Here is a 21,448-nt window from a genome sequence, read left to right as displayed (position 1 = left end):
ACGCAAAAGACACGCCATCTACTGGAGTAACGATGCACTTTACATAAATCCTTGAACAAATCTTTTTGTGATTCAAAAGATTCGAGTCACTAGGATGAATCTAATTTCCCGCCACTGACCTACAGTGTTTCCACGTGTTACAAAACAGAACGCTTTTGGATTCAAACAGGATCGACTCCTAAAGTCAAACCGACCAATCTGATGATCCACTGAATTCGCCGCATAGGCAGAGGGAGGTTCGATTACCACAACACCGAGCGGGACAGAGTGGTGGTAAGTAACGTTAGTAGTAAATGTAATGGATTGGTAGCTGGTGGTGCGACGTGTAAATGCGGAAATAGCTGCGCGCGATTTGGAAGTGTGAGTATAGCTAAAGATGGTTATTTCACAAACATTTGCAGTTAACGGCATGTAACGTTAGTTGTTGCACACTTAATATAATTTTTAAAGAACAAAAGCAAGGCTTCAATAGGACAAACACCCGAGTGCTTAGTGATGTTTTTATATATAACGTTAGGTTAAAAGGTTGCAAGCGATAATACATTTATCACGTTACTTTTACAAATACATATACCGTTGACGGTATAGTTTCGTTTTTGCGTCATCCATTGTGTGTGCGCCTCACATAAACACAATTGTTCACATTGATAGATTTTACGCAAGGAAAATCTATCACTATATATCTCGTTTAAGAAATATATTGTACTTAAGATTATACTTAAACATTGATTTCTAACTGCCTTAACGCAGTGTTTGAACGTATAACATGATAAATAAACAATTGTTTACATACAGCAGTCATTTTAGCAGAACGTTTTATCACCGAACAGTAACATGTTTGTTAAAACATGTTTTTTTTCCGCCTCTTTGTTTCCCATGGAGTCTGTGTCCCACTGTGCAGTGTGGAGGCCGCTCGCGCTTCATTGGCCCCTGCAGCTGTTTCCTCCCTTTAAGATTTCGCGGCAAATGGAGGCGTGCGCGTGCACGGATATGTTCTATAACCGATTCTGAGAGTTCTGATCTTCCAAAACGTCATTTAACTTTATACTTAATAAATCGTCTTCATCTGGGAGGATTTTCTGTCAAGAAGAAAATATGTTTTGTCTTTGCTTCGTCCTTTTAAACTGATTTTTTTTTATGGTTTGAATGAACAAACCTACATTTAGCGCATATAGTGGTCTGCGGGTACATTCAAATGTTACTTATGCTCAAAACTATACTATGACTATGACTCAAAAGTTATATTAATGATGTTGAAGTTATTGCATACTTAATACTGTCTCTATGTGTGTATCATTGTTAGGGTACTTGCCTGTAAACAATTATATCGTCAACGTTTTCAGACTACAGTGTCCACAGGTTTTCAGATTACAATGTCTCCACAGGTTATGGAAAAATGGTTGTGAAAGTGAAGATTGGAGATGAGAAACACAATCTCAGTGAGCTGCTGGACTGGCTCAATGACATACTGCAAGTCACTTTCAGCCAAGTGGAGCACACCTGCTCAGGTATTTTTGTTACCAGATTAATTGAAAATGTTGAATGTTAGATTTTTTTGCTAACACTTTTATGGTGTGTTTTTCCAGGTGCCGCCTTTTGCCAGTTGATGGACATCATTCACCCTGGATCTGTTGACATAAATAAAGTGAAGTTCACAGCAAAAGAGAATGCAGACATCTTGGATAATTACAATCTGCTACAGGACGCTTTCAACAAGGCACAAATCAAGAAAGTGAGCAATTAAAGAATAAAATCACTTTGAAAATGTTTGAAGCAATTAAATTAAAATTATGTTGGTAAATTAATGCATCATATAAAATATTTATATGGCTATGCAGTGATCAACGTGCAGTATTGTTAACAGTGCATGTTTTTTTCCTCTTTTTATAGGAATTAGAGCTGATACTGTTGGTGAATGGAGACACCCTGAAAACATTAGATTTGCTCTCATGGTTCAAAGATCTTTATGACCTCAATATTGCAAAGCAGAAGTATAACACTCAGGAGGGATTTGTTGAACGGGAAGTGGTGTCATTGAAATCAAGCAGAGAGTTTGAAATCTGTAGGTGTTTACTTTTTGAGTTTTTTATTATTTATATTGTGACTTTTATGTCATTTTTATTACATTTCCCCTCTTTTTATTGATAGCTAAGAAGGAAGAAAAATCTTCAAGACGCTACAGTCCTGTACAGACAAAGTATCTAAACCAGAAAATGCAAGATTTTAAGAAGGGATCGTATGAGTCTTTCTTCCGGAATCCAGCCACAATGTCTTTCATCAGAAAGTATGGCTCATCTACCTCACCTGATGCTGGATCAAACTTTTCCAGTAGCAAGGATAGTCTAATATTAGGTCAGAAATGTCAGGAAGACATTACAGCCTTCTTCATTCAGACTCCATACTGCCTTTATTTATTCCATGGCGTGGAGCTTGAGGACGAGAACAAGGCCAGTGTGCTGCTGTTGGGCTTTTTTGACAAAGCTACTGGGGAAAACAAATTCAGACTGCTTGATGTTCTTCATCCAGAGGAAGAGACTGCTGATGCCATCTGTACCTGCATTGTGGAGATGCTGAAGAAGTTTACAATACCTCTAATGAACATGGCAATATTTTATTCAAATTTTCCAGATCATGAAGATATTCTCTCAGGTCTGAAGCTGCTGAAACCTGAGATTGTGTCTTTATGTGGACTTACAGATATGGCAGGACGAGCGTGTCACAGTGGTGTTGAGAAAATGGAGATTTCTGGCCCGATTGTGAATCTCATCACAGAGATCTACAAGTACTTTCCATCTTTCCCAGCTTCTCTACAAACTTTGCTTGAAGATGTTGATTGTTCGAACTTCGGTAATATCCTGACATCCCAATGCTCTCTCTTCTGGAGAATCATCCAGAAAATGACTTTAGCTTGGTCAGACATCGAGAAATACTTTGGATCTCTGGATGCAGATGAAAAAGTGATCTGTCATCATCTTAGTGATCCCAAAATAAGACTCAACGTCCTGTTTCTTAGCCACGCTTTAAAACCGCTTTGCCATTTTCAGGAGAATATTGACCGAGGTGTCAGTGTGACACAGATCCTCCAAGATGCTTCTCAATTAGTGAGATTCTACACAGCGAGTTTCCTCAGACCGAAAGCAGCAGAGTTTTTTCTCAGAAGAGGGAAGACCTCGCTTATACAGGAAACAGTGGGACATTTACCTAGAGGAGAGGTTAAAGTTGGCAAACAGGCTGCTGATTTTCTGCTGCAATGCTCTGAAGAGTTGACTGACTACTTGGAGACATTCCACAGTTCTGTCATCTCCTTCTACACGACTGTGACTGTTAATATTGTTAAACAGTTACCCTTCTCAGATTCCACCATGAGAAACTTGTCATTAGTGTTGTGTCCAGGAAAAAAGCTTGAAGTGACTGGCAAAATAGTTCAAGATTTAGGTGTCTGTTTTGGGGTTTGCTCAAGGCCTGAGAATATCAGCTTACTCACAGATGAGTTTTTGGAGTACCAGTTCATTGAGGGAGGTGACACACACCCAGCCGACCAGTCAATGGAGGAGTACTGGAAGACTGAGCTGAGAATTATGGGAAGGACATCAAGTTTTGGGAAATTAATCGTTAGCTTGTTGGCATTGCCCAGAACTTTGAAAAAAGAGGTCATTTTTGAACAGGTGAGTCACTGAAGTATGAAGAGCTTGAAAAACCAAAATTTCAGGTACCCGTGTAGCAACATTTTTTTTTTCTCCCTTTTAATGTGACCGTGGTTATGAAAATTCATTTGGTTTGTATTAAGGGACATCTGATGATGTTAAAAATTTCGAGAACATCTTATGTCCATAGCAATTCACTGTCAACCGTCTAGAACGTCCTAGCATGACAGCAAGTTGTAACAAGCAAACATCTAAAGGTTTGGTTTGTATTTGTGTGTGGTTGTCTGTATACCAGATGTTTCAACAAACTGACTATCTCGAGAGGAAAATGGACGACTTTGAGGAGAAGGACATGGCTGAGGATGATGTTACAGACAGCAGCTCATATAAAAGTGCTCCATCACATCTCAGCCCAGAGACTCAAGGGAGCATCGCATCTGGTAATGAGACATATATATATTCTCCATAAATTGCATGACATATTGAGGGTCTGTTCTGTACTTACTTTGCATCATGAATGCATTTGAATTTCAGATATCATTGACTTAACGGAAATGGATGATATGGAGCCAATAGACGTGGAGGACATTGCACCAATGAAAGTGGATGATATTGTGCCAATCTCTTCTGATTCAGACACAGAAAGCCAAAATAACACAGAAGGTTTCAGACCCTGTTCAGATATACCAACAATTGGTGTTTTCTTTTACAATTCTGCAACACTGAGACAGGTCTAAGTAAAACTTACTTTACCCTTCTTTTTGCCAGGGGATCATCCATATGTGTCTGTAATCTTGGATGATGATGAGGATGATGAAATCACTGATGATGATGACGATTACAACTGTGATGCTGATGATGTCACATGGAATTATGCAGTAAATGTTTGCCCATTGGTTCAGTTCAGTTGTGGATATCTTGAACATTTTGTTTTCTCTGCCAGAAAATAAAATAAAATAAAATAAAAAATCTTCTACAAGGAACAATGAGAAAAAAAAAAAACTTCTGTGCATGTGATCAAAGCTGAAGTGTGAAATGTATGTGCTTTTAACTTTTTCTGTAAAATGGAACAGGATAAAAGAAAATACTTTTATCCTGTTCCATTTTACAGAAAAAGTTAAAAGCACATAAACAGTTACGTTTAAAAGTTAAAATAAAAATCAGAAAATGTAGAGCAAAACTTTAGACTCTGCAGCCAATGAGTCCTGTGTTTCTCTTTTTAGGATGGTTACACGGTGGGTGAGATGGTTTGGGGGCCAATTGAGGGTTTTGGTCTTTGGCCTGGACTGGTTCAGAGCTGGGACAGCAAGAAGCCTTGTGGTTCCATGCGTAAAGTGGTTTTCTTTGGGAACAGGATGCAATCAGAGGTACAAAAATGACTATGCAAAGTCTTATGTTCAAGCTTTTGGGTATTCTTTTACTTAAATATGTGTATATAACAAATGGTCGATTGCAGGTCCAAGCAGATGACCTCCTGCCCTTCTTTTCATTTGCCAAGTGCTTCTGTTCGAATTCCTTCGCTATAGTAATGGCGTATAAAGATGCAATTTTCAGTTCACTGCAGGTAAGACAAATTTTGTTATTAGCGCTCTATAGTCCATGTACTTTCATGCAGTTTGTAATTTACTCTGATATTACAGCCTGTAAAAACAGTTTTGGAAATCTAAGCCTAATTTCCAAATCTAAATTTGGAAAAATAAAACTTCCAAATGTTAGTACAGAAACATCTTTGCCTCATGTGTCTCTAGGTGGCTTCCAGACGCAGTAGAATGTTTTTTTCTCCTGAGACGAACTCTAAGGATGAACTTCTTAGAGTCATGTTGGACTGGGCTTTTGGAGGCTTTGAACCATTGGGTCCAGATGGACTTCAACCTCAATCAGAATACAATGGTATGCAACAAGTACCGGAGGATGCTCATTGACTTTAGTGCTATATTCGAATGTGTGTCATGTAGAATTGTATGCTGTATTCATTTACTATATATACTTTTTTCGCCCTTAGGCAAGATTTATATGCCTCGATCAGTGAATAGGAACATGGGAAACCACAAAGACCCTACAGGAAAGTTATTTAAATTAACTGTGTCTCTCAGCAAACTCCCTGAATCCCTGGAACTGCACAATGGCTCGATAGACCTTGGGACAACAGAAGTTTATAGGAAACGCATGTATTCAAAATCGAATCAGAGGTCCTGGCAGACTGTGAAGACCCATAGAAAACAAAAATACACACAGCGGAATAAGCATCAAAATATTACCCAGAGCATACATGTAGAGTCCAGACAGAACAGCCAAAAAAGACGTATGTACATCATTAATATTTATTGTTGCTATTAAAATTGTGATGGCAAAGCAAGATAAAATCTGGTGTTTATTGAAATGTTTTGACAGATCAAATGGTGCATGAATTTCTGGAAAACGAGAGAAACATAGAAGGTGAGAAACCCTTTCATAAACATTGCAGTAACTGTTGATAATGAGTGAAGTTTATCCTAACTTTATTTCTCCTCCTCCTCAGAGTTCTGCTTATCATGTGGGAGTTCACCTGTCGAAATCATCCACCCACTCTTTGAAGGAAGGCTGTGTTCAAACTGCAAGGTACTAAATATAGTTACACAGCTGTAGTTTTCACCTCACATGGGTTTTGGCTATACCACCAAAAAAATGTTGCATAAAATCATGTATACAGTCATACAGTACAATACAATCCTTCAGTGATGTGTCTGTTTATCACATGTAGTATAATTTCACGGAGACGCTGTACAAATATGATGAAGATGGCTATCAGTCGTACTGCACCGTTTGCTGTTCAGGCATGGAGGTCATTCTGTGTGGTCATGACAGCTGTTGTCGGTGAGTGTTATGATATTGGTGATACAAGGTCATGGGTTTGATTCCCAGGGAAAGCAAAATCTGATAAAATGTGTAGCTTGAATGCAATGTAAGTGTAGTATTTTCACAGTTAAATTTGGTCTCTTTCGCTTCTCTAGATCCTACTGTGTGGACTGTCTGGATATACTAGTGGGTGAGGGGACATTTAACCAGCTGAAAAATGTGGACCCATGGACGTGTTACCTGTGTGCACCTGAAAGCAGCTCTGGAGCTTTGAAGCCCAGGAATGACTGGAGCATCCGTGTGCAGGAATTCTTTGCCAACAACAGTGCTATGGAGTTTGTTAGTGCTTGTTTTATGTAGTTCATCATCTTATAAAAATGTTGGATGATCTTCCTGATTTGTTATTATATTGGTTCCACCACTGACATATGTCCCCCTCAGGAGCCCCACCGTGTTTACCCATCAATCCCTGCTAACCAGCGACGTCCAATCAGAGTGCTTTCCTTATTTGATGGTATAGCCACAGGTAAAAATGCCCGTATTCTTCACCACTTGTACTGTAATACACGCTTATTATAGTCTGTTCTTGTACTGGTTATGTGGCTTATTTACATACATTTTTATGTTTCAGGATACCTTGTTCTGAGGGATCTTGGTTTTAAAGTGGAAAAATATGTGGCCTCAGAAGTTGATGAAGAATCCATCACCATTTCTATGGTTAACCATGATGGAAAAATCACTCATGTTGATGATGTTAAGAACATTACCAAAAAGCATGTATGGTTACAAAATAATTTCTCATCTTTTTTTTTTTTTCTTGTCTTTAAAGTGTTAGTTTTATTATTTACTCCCCTTCATGACATTCCAAAACCACAAGACTTTTGGTAATAAAATATATTTGTTCCTCCACTGACAGTCTCTTAACCCAAAATTCTGATGCTTCAAGATGTTTGTAAAGATATCAAAAATAAATCCATATGAATGAAAAAATTCCAGTCTTCTGAAGAGAGACAATCACTTTATATGATGAACAGATTTAATTTAGGCTTTTATTCACGTATAAGCATTGATCAGTGAATGTAAACAGAAGCTCAACTATTCCTGCTTGACTAGTGAGACCAAACCTCGTTGGTTCTTGTGACCCGCAAGAAAGAACTTCATTTGATTTGAATGCTGTAAAACATTCATATGGATTTATTTTTTGATCTGTTTATGAGCGTTTGGAAGTGTCAAGACTTGGGTGAATAGACATTTAGTAGAGGGACAGAAATCTCTGAGATATCATTAAAATGTTTTAAATGTTAAAAACCTCTCTATACTAATTGAGATTTAATTACACAGATTAAATTTTTTCTTTCATTGTTTAGATTGACAAATGGGGCCCGTTTGATCTTCTCATTGGTGGAAGTCCATGTAATGACTTGTCCATAGTCAATCCTGCCCGGAAAGGCTTGTATGGTAAGTCAAGATTTAAAGTTTTGTTTAACATGCTACTACTGAGCAGGCTCGGTGCTTGGTCTCATGTCAAAACAGGTAACCGTTATGCATCTGAGATCCTCTTTACTCTCTGCAGAGGGCACAGGGCGGCTCTTTTTTGAATATTATCGGCTTCTGAATGTAATGAAACCGAAGGAAGATGACCCACAACCGTTCTTCTGGCTGTTTGAGAACGTGGTGTTCATGCAAACCCAGGTTAAAGCTGACATTTGCCGCTTTCTGGAAGTGAGTGTTCCTCTTGTTAGATAGAAGTTTCATAAATACTCTAAGCAGTTTACTGTACATTTAAAAAGCTCTTGTATTCTATTTATTTTTCTTGAATTATAGCCTCACATTTTAAAGGGGTCATGAACTGCCTTTGTTTTTTTTATTTTGTACTGTTCTCTCATATCCACTTATGTTATCAAGATTTTTACATCAAAAAACATCATAATGTAGAAATAACAGGCTATTTTCTGTCCTGTTTTTGACCCCCTCATCAGAACGTTCTGTTTGAATAGGTGTGGCAGATTGTAGACTCGGAAGTAAACGCCCACTGCTATGATTGGCTAACAGTTGTGTATGTTTGACAGCATACATTCATTCCTCACTTAGTCGTGTGGTGTTTTTTATTTATTTTTTTTATTTTTTTTAGTGTAACCCTGTGCTTGTTGATGCTGTGAAAGTGAGTCCAGCTAACAGAGCAAGATACTTCTGGGGGAACATACCTGGCATGAACAGGTGTGTCCATTATATTCATATGAATAACATGCCCGCTTTTTTTTTTACCCAGAAAATATACTCAACTGTGTAAACTAAAGTAAATAAATATATAGTACATCATCCATTTTATTCTGTTTTGACCAGACCAATCAGAGCATCTCAGAATGATAAACTGAGTCTTCAGGAATGTCTGGAGCCTGGCCGCACTGCAAAGGTTTGTCATGAGCTTCTAACCAAAGATATGCAGTATATAGTTATTGTAATGATATCACTAGTTCTGAAACTGTTATGTACTGTTTTTCAGTATGAAAAAGTTCGCACTATCACCACACGGCCAAACTCACTGAAGCAGGGCACCAATGACGCCCATTTCCCTATCACCATGAATGGAAAAGATGACAATATATGGATCACAGAAATGGAGAAGTAAGTTTTAGTTCTACACTTGGCTATAAACAAAAAATAAAATACAAATATGTATTATATATGTAAATACAAATATATTATTTATGCTGATTCTGACACTTTCACAGAATATTTGGATTTCCGAAGCATTACACAGATGTGAAAAATATGGGGCGTTTGCAGAGGCAAAAAGTGCTTGGGAAGTCCTGGAGCGTTCCTGTCATAAGACATCTTCTAGCACCTCTGAAGGATTACTTTGCTTGTGATGAGGTCCCCTTGAAATGAACAGACATTGATGATTTTAATCTTTTTCTGTCAGTGTGAAAAGACTCAGGGACATGAGAATTTGTTGCTTTTAAATGTTTTACCTTTTTTAAAACTAAAATGGTGTAACTAAATGAATAATTGTTTGGAAAAAATGGATGCTGGGAAACTGAAGAAGGTTGTTTCCATTTTATTGAATGTTGCATCAAATCAAGTCACTTTAAAAATGTAATTTTCTTAATTTGCGATCATGTTTAGCTACAAATGGAGTAACAAATTTGATGTGGGATTGAGCAAAATGAATAAATGTGTGCAGTGCTCTGTGAATTACCAAGATTTACTATGGTGTCTAAAATAAAGAAAATGATCAAGATCAGTAATTCACCACAGGACATCTTTGCCCCTGCATTTTTAATTATCTGAAGCATTATGTCAGTAAGTGGCATTTATGTACTGAGCCTTGGTAATTTTTAACTCTGATAATTATTGTACAATGCAATAACTAAAGTTTTCTTTTTACTATAATAAGTTATTTAGATATTCAGAGTTTTCATGTAAAGACAAGCATATTTGAATGGACAGTCATGGCAAAGTCTACCACTGTGTAAGTAAACCTTTAGTCCTATTTTACAATATTAAGAAGAGAAGTAAGGGATAGCAAGATGTGTAAAGTGTTTATATAAATGTTCCATGTGGAGGAATGGATGCTGTTGGAAGGCCGCTTTCGCTTCATTTGCAGCAGCATCCGTTTCCTCTGTTTTAAGTTTTCGCGGTAAATGGTTGATGGTAAAAGGACCTGTGTGAATATGCACAGTAACGCATTCTCAAAATATTCTTATCGTCCAAGTGTAGACATACCAGTTGTAAAAACGTCTTCATTTGAGGGCCTCGTTCAAAACTAGACATTTTTTTCGGTTTGTTGCTTTTCCTTTCAGCATTTGATGTGGTGTGCGGGTTAACATTTTCATAATTCCTGCACATTACTGACTGACAATAGTGTATACAGCGCTAAGGTCACAGTGCAAACGCGTGAAATGACCAGATGTCCAACGTTATAGCCTACGTTAGCTGAATATAGTAAAATAGGGTTCAGTGTAGTGAGAAGCACAACAATCATAAGAATTTTATCTGGCATACAAAAATGGGTGGAGAAAAAAAGCCTACGTATGGAAGTATGCTAATTCATATCTGTGGACCAGAATATTGTGAGCTTGAGCTATTTTGACCAGTAAGGAACTAACTAGCAGTGGCCTAACAAATGGATAGCAATATGCTAACAATCACCCAGATCACCTTACCTCCATAGCAATGAACAAGCTTTACATAAATATCTAAATTTTTGTGTTTGTGTGTGGCTGTCTGTATCTCAGATGTTCCCACAAACTGACTCAAATCTCAATGAGAGGAAAATGGAGGACTTTGAGGAGAAGGACATGGCTAAGGATGATGTCACAGACAGCAGCTCATATAAAAGTGCTCCATCACATCTCAGCCCAGAGACTCGAGGGAGCATCACATGCGGTAATGACACACGGGTTAAGACATGTTAGTTTAATTTAACTGTATCTCTGAATAAACTCCCTGAATCTCTGGACCTGCACAAAGGTTTTATAAACCTTGGGAAAACACGTTTACAGAAAATTCATGCATCTAAAATGGAATTGTAGAGACCTTTAAAGCTGAAAGACATATTAGATAATTGGAACTTGACAACAAGGTTGTTAAAATACTATTGAGGAACTGATCTCTATCTGCTTTGTATCACACTCTAACAAATATGTTTGATTCTCAGATGGCATTGACTTATGGGAAGTGGAAAATATTGTGGCAATGGAAGGGGAGGATACTGTGCCAGTCTCTTCTGATTCAGACCCAGAAAGTCAAAATGACACAAAAGGTTTTATGCCCTGCTCAAATATACAAACTAGTGGGATTTTATCTAATCTGAAACTCTGGGACATGACCCAAATCAAACTCTGTCTTTGTTGCCAGGACATCAGCCAAAAGTGTCCATTGATGATGATGATGATGATAAGTACAGCAGCAGTGATGATGATGACGATTGCAGCAGCAGTGAGTTTTTTCCTTCCTTAGAACAGGCTTTTATGCCACGATCAGTGAATGGGAATGTTGGATCCTCTCCAAACTACAAAGACCATCGAGAAAAATTATTTAACTTGACTGTATCTCTGAATAAGCTTCCTGACTCTCTGGACCTGCACAAACGTTCGATAAACCTTGGGAAAACACGTTTACAGAATATTCATGCATCCAAAATGGAATCAGAGATCCTCGCAGACTGTAAGGACTTGTCGAGAACAGAAACATACTTAAAGGAATAAGCGTCTAATTCACTGCGAAAGAATGCAGGTTGAGTCCAGACAGAACAGCCGAAAAAGATGCACCATTGATATTTATTTATTAAAGCATTATGTAAACTTAAAAACAACAACAAAAACATCAGTTAACCTGGTGTTTATTTGAATGTTTTCACAGATCAAATGGTGCATACATTTCTGGAAAACAAGATAGACATTGAAAGTAAGAAGCTTTTTCATAAACATTGCAGTATCTATTGATAATGAGGGAAGTTCATCATAATTTCATTTCTTCTCACTTTCAGAGTTCTGCTTATCATGTGGGAGTACATTCGTTGACATCATCCACCCACTCTTCGAAGGCAGCCTGTGCTTGAAATGCAAGGTACAGTGAAATTGCTCTCTTGTAGTTTTCAATGATCCAGTCAGTGAATGTAGGATTGTCAAGTCTCTTACTGACAGACACCTGCTCTAGTTTGGGTTTGGCTCTTTCAGCTAGTAACTGTTGTATAAAATAATCTGTATAAAACCATACCCAACACTCTGCATGAAGCTAAAGTCCCTTTTAAGGCAAGTCAGTTCCCTCAGCAAGCTTTTTGGTGTGAGTACAGCTCCTGTCTGAATCATACAGTTCACTACTTTAGCTCAAAAAGCTAGTCCAACTAATGCTTATGTGCATAAATTAAGAGGGGGCCGTTTGATCTTCTCATTGGAGGAAGTCCTTGTAATGGCCTGTGCACGGCCAATCCCAACAGAAAGGGCTTGTTTGGTACGACATCTGATGCATGTTGCACAAGAAATAACAAGCACTTTCTTGACCTGGCAAAGTATAATCTGATTGCCTGTCTTTAATGGCAGAAAGGTTGGCAAACCTTGTCTTCATGGAGCTGCATAAGCAAACATTTGAATAATCAAAATGAACACATGGTTCTCACATCAAATGTAGGGATTTTGTTGAACAGTAAAACAGATAACACAATTTGTTGCATCTGAAATACTCTTTACTCTCTGCAGAGGGCACAGGACGGCTGTTTTTCGAATATTATCAGCTTCTGAATATTTTGAAGCCAAAGGACGATGACCCACGGCCATTTTTCTGGCTGTTTGAGAACGTGGTGTTAATGGAAAACAAGGTTAAAGCTGTCATTTGTCGCTTTCTGGAAGTAAGTTTTCTTCTTTAGTATGTTGGATAGAAGTTTGCTAAAGGCTCTCTGCAATTATTATTAATTTAAAAAGCTTGTATGTTAAGTCTATGAGATTTTTCTTGAAACTTGGGATCAGATTTGAATACAATGTTTAGTCTCGTGGTGTAGTAAGTGTGTTTGGTTTGTTTTTAGTGTAACCCTGTGCTCATTGATGCTGTGAAAGTGAGTCCAGCTCACAGAGCAAGATACTTCTGGGGGAACATACCTGGCATGAACAGGTGCGTTAGTCATTTCATATGACTATCACAATGACTTAAGGCACTCCACCATGTAAATTATTCTGTTTTGACCAGACCAATCGTAGCATCTCTGAAAGATAAAATGAGTCTTTAGGAATGTCTGGACCCTGGCCGCACTGCAAAGGTTTTCTCATGAGCTTCTAACCAAAGATATGCAGTACATAATAATTTCAATGGCATCATTACGTTTGATTGTGAGTGCTGACGCCATGTAATTTACCATTTTGCAGTATGAAAAAGTTTGTACTATCACCACACGGCCTAACATTAAAGCCAGGCACTGATGACCGGCATTACCCCATCATTATGAATGGGGAAGCTGTGGATCACTGAATTGGAGAAGTAACTTTTACTTTTATTTCAGTTTTATGTCTTATCAAAATTCCTTCCCAATTATGTTTGATTTATACTGACTCTCACACTTGTCTTTGTCAGAATATTTGGATTTCCGAAGCATTACACGGATGTGAAAAATTTGGGGTGTATGCAGAGGCAGAGAGTATTGGGGAAGTCCTGGAGCGTTCCTGTCATAAGACATCTTCTAGCACCTCTGAAGGATTACTTTGCTTGTGACTAGGTCCCCTTGAAATGAACTGAAGTTTCTTGTGCATTTCTTATCTTTTTCTTTACGAGTAAAAAGACTCCGGGACACAACAGTTTGTCACTTTTCATTGTTTTAACTAAAATGTAGAAACCTGGTAAACGTGTGTAGTGCTCTGTGAAGTGCCAAGATAATAAATCCTGTTTAGATTTGTCTTGATTTAAGATATTAATGTTGACTGAAATGAAGAGTTTTCATTTATTCAGGCTTTTTAATTCATTTTTTTGTTCGTTTGTTTAAGCTCCCTGGATAGTTTAGTATTTATTTCAAATAAGTGAAGTCTCTATTTGTATCAATTGTTAGGAGAATAAAAATATCGTTCACCTCGGAACATTTTGTTTGTTTTGTTTTTTAACTCCACAGTTTAAATATCTGCAGCATTTTTACTCAGAAGCCCTAGTTATATTTACGAGGCTGTTAATTGTGTTTATTGCAATCAGCCAATCACCATGGAATTAATAATATTTTGGTTTTTATTTTCAATTAAAAAAAAATTGCTTATTTGGAGGGTATTTGAGAGTCTTTGCTGGGGCTTTAAATGAAACGAGAATGGGGACTTTTATTTTGAAATGTGATTGGTAGTTCTGGATGGACAGCCACAGCCATGGCAAATTTTTACCGGTTGTAAATAGTTAATTCTAAGTTTACAATGTTTAGAGTAAAAGTTAAAAGTAGTTGTATTTGTGGGCCGTTTACATAGTTAACAGTAGACAGTTTATCCGTTGTTTAAACATGTTTCGTCAAGCTGTTAAGAAACTAGGTAGGCTATCTATCATAATGTCAAAATTCGGTCAGTCAACACAATCTGAACACGTGTGTTTTGTGCTATGCTTTAAGAGTTCTTATGAAGGCATTTCATTTAGAAATCATGCTTTTGTTTACATTTTATCCTGTAACGTGGGTCATTATCAAAAATGTTGACCTCCCGACATAAAAAAAAAAAAATGTTCCAGAAGTTTTGAATTAAGAATATATTTTTAGAATAAAGACTGGTGGTATTTATTAACATCATGGAATTATTACTACTAATAAGAACAATACGAATATTTTTCTTTGTTTTGTTTAGGTTATTTGTATTATTTCACAAAAAAAGAATGAAAGCCAGTGGCACATTCTCATAAAATATTAATTTTCTAAGATTGTCAACAGCATCTCAAATTAAACATGATTTTCAGCCTGTGGCCCTTGGGAAAATATTCTTCTGTTTTGTTTTTGTGTGTGTTTGGAAAAGTCATTGTTGTCACCATATTTTGAAAATGACCCATCTGCCAATTAGTTAATTTCCATCTTAGTAGAAATTATGTTCATGAAAAGCATTGTGTAGCTTAAACAATTTACAAGATGTTTACCTTAAGGTATGTTTTAGGTGGGACAAATCCACGCTGAAAACTTATTCAATCTCGAATTTAAATGAGGATTTTTTTTTTGCATGTATGCTGCCTAATCCCCACTGAAAACTGAATAGTATTAATAATTACAGATGCGGAAAAACAACTTGTGACAACAGCAATATCCACAATTAAATGTGTAGTAGTTGGAGATGGAGCCGTGGGTAAAACCTGTCTTTTGGTTTCATTTACAAACAAGTTCCCATCAGAACCAACAGTAAGGATTTTTTTTTTGCATTTATGCATGTAATACTATTACTCTCCTTGGTGTGTTTATCTCGACTGGCATAAGAAAGAAAAAAATACAACCCATAAACCTATTATCAGTGATAACTGCTGAATAGACAGTTATCCCATCCCAGAAATCCCATTACTTGCAACACATATTGAAAAAACAGTGTAGTGTCAATTCAGTTGCTTTGTCATGTTTTACTTTTTTTTTCTCCAGGTGTTTGATAACCAAGCTGTGACTGTAATGGTTGATGATGAACCGTATACCATTAGATTATTTGATGCTGCAGGTATGATAATAACACTATTCGTAAAGCATTGTCAACTTATCTTAAACGTGTCTCAACATTTGGCACTGATCCTGACAAATCAAAATATATTTCAATATTTTGTAGGTCAGGATCAATTACGACCCTTATACTATCCCCAAACTGACGTCTTCTTAGTTTGTTTCTCTGTAGTTTCTCTGTCCTCTTTTGAAAATGTAAAAGAAAAGGTGAGTCTTTCAATGATCTGTCAGTCATGTGGAATAATGTGTTTGTTGCTAACAACAGTTCATTTGTAATGCAGTGGGTGCCTGAGATAACTTATCACTCTCCAAAAACCCCCTTTCTGCTGGTTGGAACTCAGATTGACCTTCGAGATGATCCTGTAACTATTGCAAGGCTTGCAAAAAACAAACAAAAACCAATCAAACCAGATACAGCTGAAAAACTAGCCAGAGACTTAAAGGCAGTGAAATATGTTGAATGCTCTGCTCTAACGCAGGTGGGTATGCTTGTCACTGTTCGGTTTATAAGGCCAAGTTTTAAATGTTTTTCTTTATTTGTATAACAAAACAATTCACTTTTTCCCCCTTTGTTACAGAAAGGACTCAAGAATGTATTTGATGAGGCGATATTAGCAGCTCTAGAGCCCCCAGGATCCCAGAAGACATGCAAATGTGTGGTTTTATGAACTGGACACAGAAGCACCATCAAAGACAAATCTGGATTGTTTTATTTTTGTACAAGTTTTTATCAGGAAAGTAACAGTAGCTTTTACTCAACAGGTCCCCCCCCCCCCCCTCCCCCCATCATTTACCTTGGTACTCATATCACATAATGAGATGATATATGTGCAAATTATACTATAGTGCCTTTAAGACTTTAATGACGCTTCACAACAAAGATATTCAGATATAGTAGGGTAGAGTGGGCTAAGTTGTGCCACTTTTTATTTAATTTGTCTAATAAGGACAATTTTGAAGTAAATACTTTCATTTATGTGTGGATGTCTGTCATCAGCTTAATTTAGAAGACTTTACAGAGCCATATGAATATGTCTTGTCCCACGTTAGGGCTAAGTTGTATGTCAAGTTGAGTCACTGGGGAATATCAGAGATTTGTATTTTAAATAAAAGTATGAAAAAATATTTATACAAACTATCTTCCTTTAAAAATATCTATATTATTTCAATGTGGTGACAAAAATATACATGGTTTTATACATTGCCACTTTGCCAAAAAATATATATCTTTTTATATACTTATGTATATACATTTTTAGACTAGGATAAAGAATGAAAAATGACCAAAATCACTTTATTTCTCTAACATGTGCAACTGTATAAGATCGGCTCTTTTTAAATATCTGGTCACATGATGAAAATTAATTAAGGGTGGCGATACGTCGTTCTCACTGCTACATTTTAGCTCACTCCCCCAATACTTTAGTTAAGCAATACTTTAAAACAATAGCAGTTACATATATGCAATTGAACATATTAAAATAAGCATTCAAAAACGATGACGATGTGGATAGAGATAAAGTCATGTTAGGGGAACATGTCTGATGTTTTTAATGATGGCCCTCCTTATTAACACAAAACATGAATGACTGTTTAAAGGGATAGTTCACCCAAAAAAGAAAATTATGTCACTAATTACTCACCCTCATCACATTCCAAACCTGTAAGACCTACGTTCATCTTTGGAACACAAATTAAGATATTTCTGATGAAATCCGAGAGCTTTCTGACCCTCCATAGACAGCAACGCAACTGGCATGTTCAAGGCCCAGAAAGGTAGTAAGGACATCATTAAAATTGTCCATGTGACATCAGTGGTTCAACCTTAATATTATGAAGCTATGAGAATACTTCTTATGTGCAAAGAAAACAAAAATAACTTCTTTCAACAATTTCTTCTCTTCCGTGTCAGTCTTCGACACCCATTCACGAGAGTACCATGACGTATGCTCATGCATGAACAGAGGTCTTACAGGTTTGGAACGACATGAGGGTGAGTAATTAATGACAGAATTTTTATTTTTTTGGGAGAACTATCCCTTCTCAGTGTAACACAATGTTTGAGAGATAATAAGGCATTGATAAATACGAAAGGAGGGCCAAGAGGCCTTTTGAAATATAAACAGCTAAAACTTGATTTATATGTAATCCAAAACTAAATACAAATACCGAATGAGTCTTCAAATTGCGTGCAATACTGAGAGATGCACTTATAACTTTCATAAGGCTTTTAAGGTCACAGTTAAATATAACAGTGTTTCTCATAGCAGAACAAATTCAGACAGTAAAACACTATCTCTCTTCAGCTGGACAGATCTCCACACTACTGTTAGTGACCCGTATCCCATACCAGCCTGCCCAGAACTGTGTATCCTTCCCACCATGAGTAAAACGGATAAACCGAACCCCAGGTCCATAATTCTTAAAAACATGTGTCATCTGAAATGAATCCAAAAATATATATGGTGAGAATGACAGTTATTTTATCAGGTTAATTGATCATTTTCTTTTCTTCTACTCACTTCACACCATTGCTGATCATTCCACTGTGGAAAGAAAACTGGTTCAGGATCAAAGGTACTGATGGGTTTCTCCTTCTGATCAAGCAACTCCACACAGATCTGATACACACTTCCGCAATCGTAGCGTGGTGCGTACCTGCACCAGACAAAACATTCTCCAATTAAACTTTATTAACTGGTATGGTATATAAACCACTGATACTGTATCATGAAATCAGAGTGAGCGAACACTCACCAATCTGATATTTTGATATGAGGTTGCAGTTGATCCATGAAAGCAGCGCTGTAGCCTTCTTTCCTCAAATCAATCAGCTGTTGTTTTAAACATAACCTGAGGACAAAGTTTATGGGTGACAAAGAAGGCCTCAGCTATGATCTCTTTGGTTAAATACATTTATTTTAGGTTTGACTTGTCAGCTGAAGAACAGGTCGTATCAGACTCACCAGTATGAAGTGAGAAAGCATTTTGAGAATGTGTAATTTGGGATTTTTACCCAATTATCTTCAACTATCCAGCAGTCACCACCATTCTGTACAATGTTCCATCCACTGAACTCCTCTAATCAGACCAGCAGAGAGGAGCACATAATATAAATGGAGCAAGTGACACTGGCATTACATTTTCAGAAAGGAATAAAGTGGCAAACAAATAGTGTTAAAATTAATCGTTTAAATATTGAGTGAATTTAGGGTAATTTCATTTCAAGTGGTCCAATGAACGCTGCTTGACCATTACCTCTGTGTATTGTTATTGCAATACCAGTATTTTTGTTTTATTTTATTTTAACCACAGTGGCCATCATGGCCGACAACATTTGCAAATTGTTGTTGTTCTTTAGACAATTTATGGCCAAATGTAATGATCCATATTGCTCAGGGTTCATCATTTAGAGTCAATTTACAATGGGAAGGATTTGAGTCTCAGTAATAAATAAGTATAGCATGCATGCAGAACATGCAGAACATGTCAGGTATTTTGGGGGGGGGGGGGGGGGGGGGGGTGAGAAAGTGTGGAAAAACTGGAGTTTCTTAACATTTGGATGTTTGCCGAGGCCCCCTAGTGGTCCCTAGCCCCCTGCTTTAAAGCCACTGTTTCAGATCTCATTAACAAACAAAAGCTATGGTGTGTCAATCATAAACATAATTACTGTAAAATACTGTTAATTTGCTTAAACCAAGTTAGAAAAAAAAAGGTCAAACCACACATTTTTTTATATTATAATCCGCAGTATGAAAAATTTGATATTAATTTTGAGATTTAAAACTTTTTTTATTTTGGGGTAACTGTTTCTTTAAATGTCTAAGTATGAAAAATAGTATACTTACAGCTAAAACTACACAACAAAGCCTAGAATGTGTGAAGATGAAAAATAAAATCTTTGAGGAATATCAATAAAGTGCTGCAAAATTCTACCACTGTGATTCCCAAAAGCCACCAATGGCTTCAATGATCAACTTAGGTTGGCGATGCTTCTGGGAAATGCAGTCCAGAATATGAAGTGTACTGCTTCTTTATAATATTACACATTTTCAATTTTGTGGCTCACCTTCTGCTCTGGGATTCTTGAGCAAGTTACGTCGTTTCTTAGTTAAGAAGTAAAACAAGCGCCAGTCATCTGATGGTCTGGAAGCATCACAAAGCTGGATCCCTTCTCTCCGACAGCGCTCTCTCCAGTGTGCAGCACTGTCCACCAGCTCCTTCCACTCATGACACACCAGACGACAGACTCGCACCACCTGATGAGCAGGCAGGTTCAGGAGGATCTCCTCAACCACAGCTAGAGGAACATCTGCCTGCAGACGAGGAAGAAAGATTCAGTTCTAATCCAGCTGTGGAACATGGTTTCTGGTTTTTAGCTGGTCATCAGCTACCATGTTCCACCCTGACATTTTAACACGGTATGATCATCTGGTTGATTGCAGCTCCAAGATGATCTACCTATCATAAGACAAGTCAGTCCATTTCAACTATCATTTAATGCTAATTCCATGACAACTGGCTATAACTGAAACCAAGAGCTCAACAACTTACTGAGTCTGGTCTGGGTTTGAAGTCCCTCGAAGCATCATGAATGTGTTTGCTCTCTGACTGACCCATCCTTGTTTTTGATATCAATATATGGCATTTGATAGATATAAGTGACTTTGACACGTCTGGATGGACCTGCGTGTGGAAACACGGAAGTTATGTCTCATAGTCTGACGATGTTGCAGTAAAAACCTGAAACACAAATAATGGTAGCTACCTTCGCATTAATTATATGCCAAATAACGTTCTTCCAAGCATTGCTAATCACATGTTTGCCGAGATCCCAAACCGAAATTACTGTTACCGGAAGTGTTATGGCCCCGCCCACAACTCTGACGAATGCAGTATGAGCGCAGCACGAGAAGTGAGATGGGTATAAACGGAGGTCGGAGCCAGCGGTGCCAGCCGCAGGTGGGTGGGACTTAAGCTGCAAGTGGGCTGTACAAACCAACAGAAGATTTTGATTGGTTTGCTTAATGTGTAGGTTGTAGTATCTGTTCACACTCCTGGTGGCGGTAGTGTGCAAATTTTTTTGCGATCCGTCAAATAAACGAAGAAGATGACTTTAAGCGGCGGCACGGTGGATGAGTGGAAGAGGTAAGCGTGATGTACTTTTCTTTGTTTTGTAAAAAGTATTACAAGCTGTGAAAAGTGCATTTTCTTGGTGGCTTTTGTACAACGTTTTCTTAGTACCACACACAGCTTAGACTCTGTAATGTGCCTGACTGACAATATCTTTGTTTATTTCTACATGCAACAGAATAGCTCTCCCAAGTTATGGATGCCGAAGACCATAAGCAGGTAATGTAATTACATGGCATTGTCATTTTGGTAACACTTTCTATAAAGCCCATATTTATAATACATTATAAGGGTATTTTTAAGGCATTATAATGAATGCATAATACATTATTTAAAAAAAAAACAACAACAACAACCTTATAATATGTAATATCATCTTGTGAATATAAGAACAGTTTTAAATGATTAGTTTAGTATTATATTAGTATTAGTGTTATAATATTTACTTATTAGTGGTTATAGCTTTTAAGAGTATGATGATTTATAACACACAGTGAACACGATGCATCCACTTAAGTTACAATGGATCATATTTCTCATAGTTATAATGTATTATAAGTCTCATATCTTGCCACCTTTCTTATGCTATTTTACCTAAAGCTATCAATGACCACTTATAGGTATAGTAATAATAATAGTATTTTTCTCTCTCTCAAAAAGCCATAAGATCAGATATCAGATCAGATTGCTTTTAGCT

At 37.2% G+C, this 21,448-nt stretch overlaps 4 protein-coding genes across 6 annotated transcripts; 3 read left to right on the top strand and 1 right to left on the bottom strand.

The window, feature by feature from the left end:
* The first annotated feature begins 69 nt into the window (after nucleotides 1-69).
* LOC306860229 (uncharacterized protein) lies at nucleotides 70-9,739 on the top strand. 2 transcript variants are annotated; one of them, XM_079401818.1, is made up of 24 exons: nucleotides 70-273; nucleotides 1,386-1,508; nucleotides 1,587-1,732; nucleotides 1,891-2,062; nucleotides 2,149-3,665; nucleotides 3,940-4,084; nucleotides 4,179-4,307; nucleotides 4,413-4,522; nucleotides 4,868-5,011; nucleotides 5,101-5,208; nucleotides 5,393-5,534; nucleotides 5,647-5,946; nucleotides 6,036-6,080; nucleotides 6,163-6,242; nucleotides 6,385-6,497; nucleotides 6,635-6,818; nucleotides 6,921-7,005; nucleotides 7,111-7,256; nucleotides 7,847-7,937; nucleotides 8,053-8,201; nucleotides 8,611-8,696; nucleotides 8,823-8,892; nucleotides 8,983-9,104; nucleotides 9,212-9,739. In XM_079401818.1, the coding sequence occupies exons 2-24, from the start codon at nucleotides 1,397-1,399 to the stop codon at nucleotides 9,366-9,368; spliced, it is 4,353 nt and encodes a 1,450-aa protein (XP_079257944.1). In that variant the 5' UTR covers nucleotides 70-273; nucleotides 1,386-1,396; the 3' UTR covers nucleotides 9,369-9,739. The 2 variants fall into 2 exon arrangements, with proteins under 2 accessions (XP_079257944.1, XP_079257945.1); XM_079401819.1 differs by lacking the exon at nucleotides 70-273 and adding an exon at nucleotides 941-1,185.
* A 164-nt stretch (nucleotides 9,740-9,903) lies between these two features.
* On the top strand, nucleotides 9,904-14,023 carry LOC306860670 (DNA (cytosine-5)-methyltransferase 3A-like). The gene is made up of 8 exons (XM_079402484.1): nucleotides 9,904-9,951; nucleotides 10,718-10,808; nucleotides 11,140-11,244; nucleotides 11,340-11,393; nucleotides 12,680-12,828; nucleotides 13,003-13,088; nucleotides 13,340-13,451; nucleotides 13,545-14,023. The coding sequence occupies exons 1-7, from the start codon at nucleotides 9,922-9,924 to the stop codon at nucleotides 13,440-13,442; spliced, it is 618 nt and encodes a 205-aa protein (XP_079258610.1). The 5' UTR covers nucleotides 9,904-9,921; the 3' UTR covers nucleotides 13,443-13,451; nucleotides 13,545-14,023.
* Nucleotides 14,024-14,281: 258 nt separating this feature from the next.
* On the top strand, nucleotides 14,282-16,418 carry LOC306860751 (cell division control protein 42 homolog). The gene is made up of 6 exons (XM_079402628.1): nucleotides 14,282-14,470; nucleotides 15,191-15,315; nucleotides 15,547-15,619; nucleotides 15,725-15,825; nucleotides 15,900-16,097; nucleotides 16,197-16,418. The coding sequence occupies exons 1-6, from the start codon at nucleotides 14,443-14,445 to the stop codon at nucleotides 16,284-16,286; spliced, it is 615 nt and encodes a 204-aa protein (XP_079258754.1). The 5' UTR covers nucleotides 14,282-14,442; the 3' UTR covers nucleotides 16,287-16,418.
* On the bottom strand, nucleotides 16,307-20,511 carry LOC306860749 (F-box only protein 44-like). Of its 2 annotated transcripts, XM_079402625.1 has the most exons (7): nucleotides 20,387-20,511; nucleotides 20,173-20,304; nucleotides 19,688-19,934; nucleotides 18,585-18,699; nucleotides 18,376-18,471; nucleotides 18,141-18,276; nucleotides 16,307-18,057 (listed from the first exon to the last, which is right to left on the bottom strand). In XM_079402625.1, the coding sequence occupies exons 2-7, from the start codon at nucleotides 20,236-20,238 to the stop codon at nucleotides 17,911-17,913; spliced, it is 807 nt and encodes a 268-aa protein (XP_079258751.1). In that variant the 5' UTR covers nucleotides 20,239-20,304; nucleotides 20,387-20,511; the 3' UTR covers nucleotides 16,307-17,910. The 2 variants fall into 2 exon arrangements, with proteins under 2 accessions (XP_079258751.1, XP_079258752.1); XM_079402626.1 differs by lacking the exon at nucleotides 20,387-20,511 and having other exon boundaries at nucleotides 20,173-20,339.
* Nucleotides 20,512-21,448: the final 937 nt, after the last annotated feature.

This window comes from Barbus barbus, assembly GCF_936440315.1.
Source record: "Barbus barbus genome assembly, chromosome: 41".
In the NCBI taxonomy this organism is placed as follows: domain Eukaryota; kingdom Metazoa; phylum Chordata; class Actinopteri; order Cypriniformes; family Cyprinidae; genus Barbus; species Barbus barbus.
The sequence above is the reverse complement of the archived record's forward strand: the minus strand, read 5'-3'. Positions and strand labels throughout refer to the sequence as shown.

What these genes read in the sequence shown, in the direction of transcription:
- LOC306860670 (XM_079402484.1), top strand. Translation starts at nt 9,922, where the DNA reads ATGGACAGTCATGGCAAAGTCTACCACTGT. An exon ending in ATGGCAAAGTCTACCACTGT is followed by an intron (nt 9,952 to 10,717) that starts GTAAGTAAACCT and finishes TCTGTATCTCAG; the next exon opens with ATGTTCCCACAAACTGACTC. An exon ending in AACATACCTGGCATGAACAG is followed by an intron (nt 13,089 to 13,339) that starts GTGCGTTAGTCA and finishes ACCATTTTGCAG; the next exon opens with TATGAAAAAGTTTGTACTAT.
- LOC306860751 (XM_079402628.1), top strand. Translation starts at nt 14,443, where the DNA reads ATGTTTCGTCAAGCTGTTAAGAAACTAG. An exon ending in AGTTCCCATCAGAACCAACA is followed by an intron (nt 15,316 to 15,546) that starts GTAAGGATTTTT and finishes TTTTTTCTCCAG; the next exon opens with GTGTTTGATAACCAAGCTGT. An exon ending in TAGATTATTTGATGCTGCAG is followed by an intron (nt 15,620 to 15,724) that starts GTATGATAATAA and finishes AATATTTTGTAG; the next exon opens with GTCAGGATCAATTACGACCC.
- LOC306860749 (XM_079402625.1), bottom strand. Translation starts at nt 20,238, where the DNA reads ATGGGTCAGTCAGAGAGCAAACACATTCATGATGCTTCGAGGGACTTC. An exon ending in CAAGAATCCCAGAGCAGAAG is followed by an intron (nt 18,700 to 19,687) that starts GTGAGCCACAAA and finishes TGGTCTGATTAG; the next exon opens with AGGAGTTCAGTGGATGGAAC. An exon ending in CATATCAAAATATCAGATTG is followed by an intron (nt 18,277 to 18,375) that starts GTGAGTGTTCGC and finishes TGTCTGGTGCAG; the next exon opens with GTACGCACCACGCTACGATT.
- LOC306860229 (XM_079401818.1), top strand. Translation starts at nt 1,397, where the DNA reads ATGGTTGTGAAAGTGAAGATTGGAGATGAGAAACACAATCTCAGTGAG. An exon ending in AAGCAGAGAGTTTGAAATCT is followed by an intron (nt 2,063 to 2,148) that starts GTAGGTGTTTAC and finishes TTTTATTGATAG; the next exon opens with CTAAGAAGGAAGAAAAATCT. An exon ending in AAGAGGTCATTTTTGAACAG is followed by an intron (nt 3,666 to 3,939) that starts GTGAGTCACTGA and finishes TCTGTATACCAG; the next exon opens with ATGTTTCAACAAACTGACTA.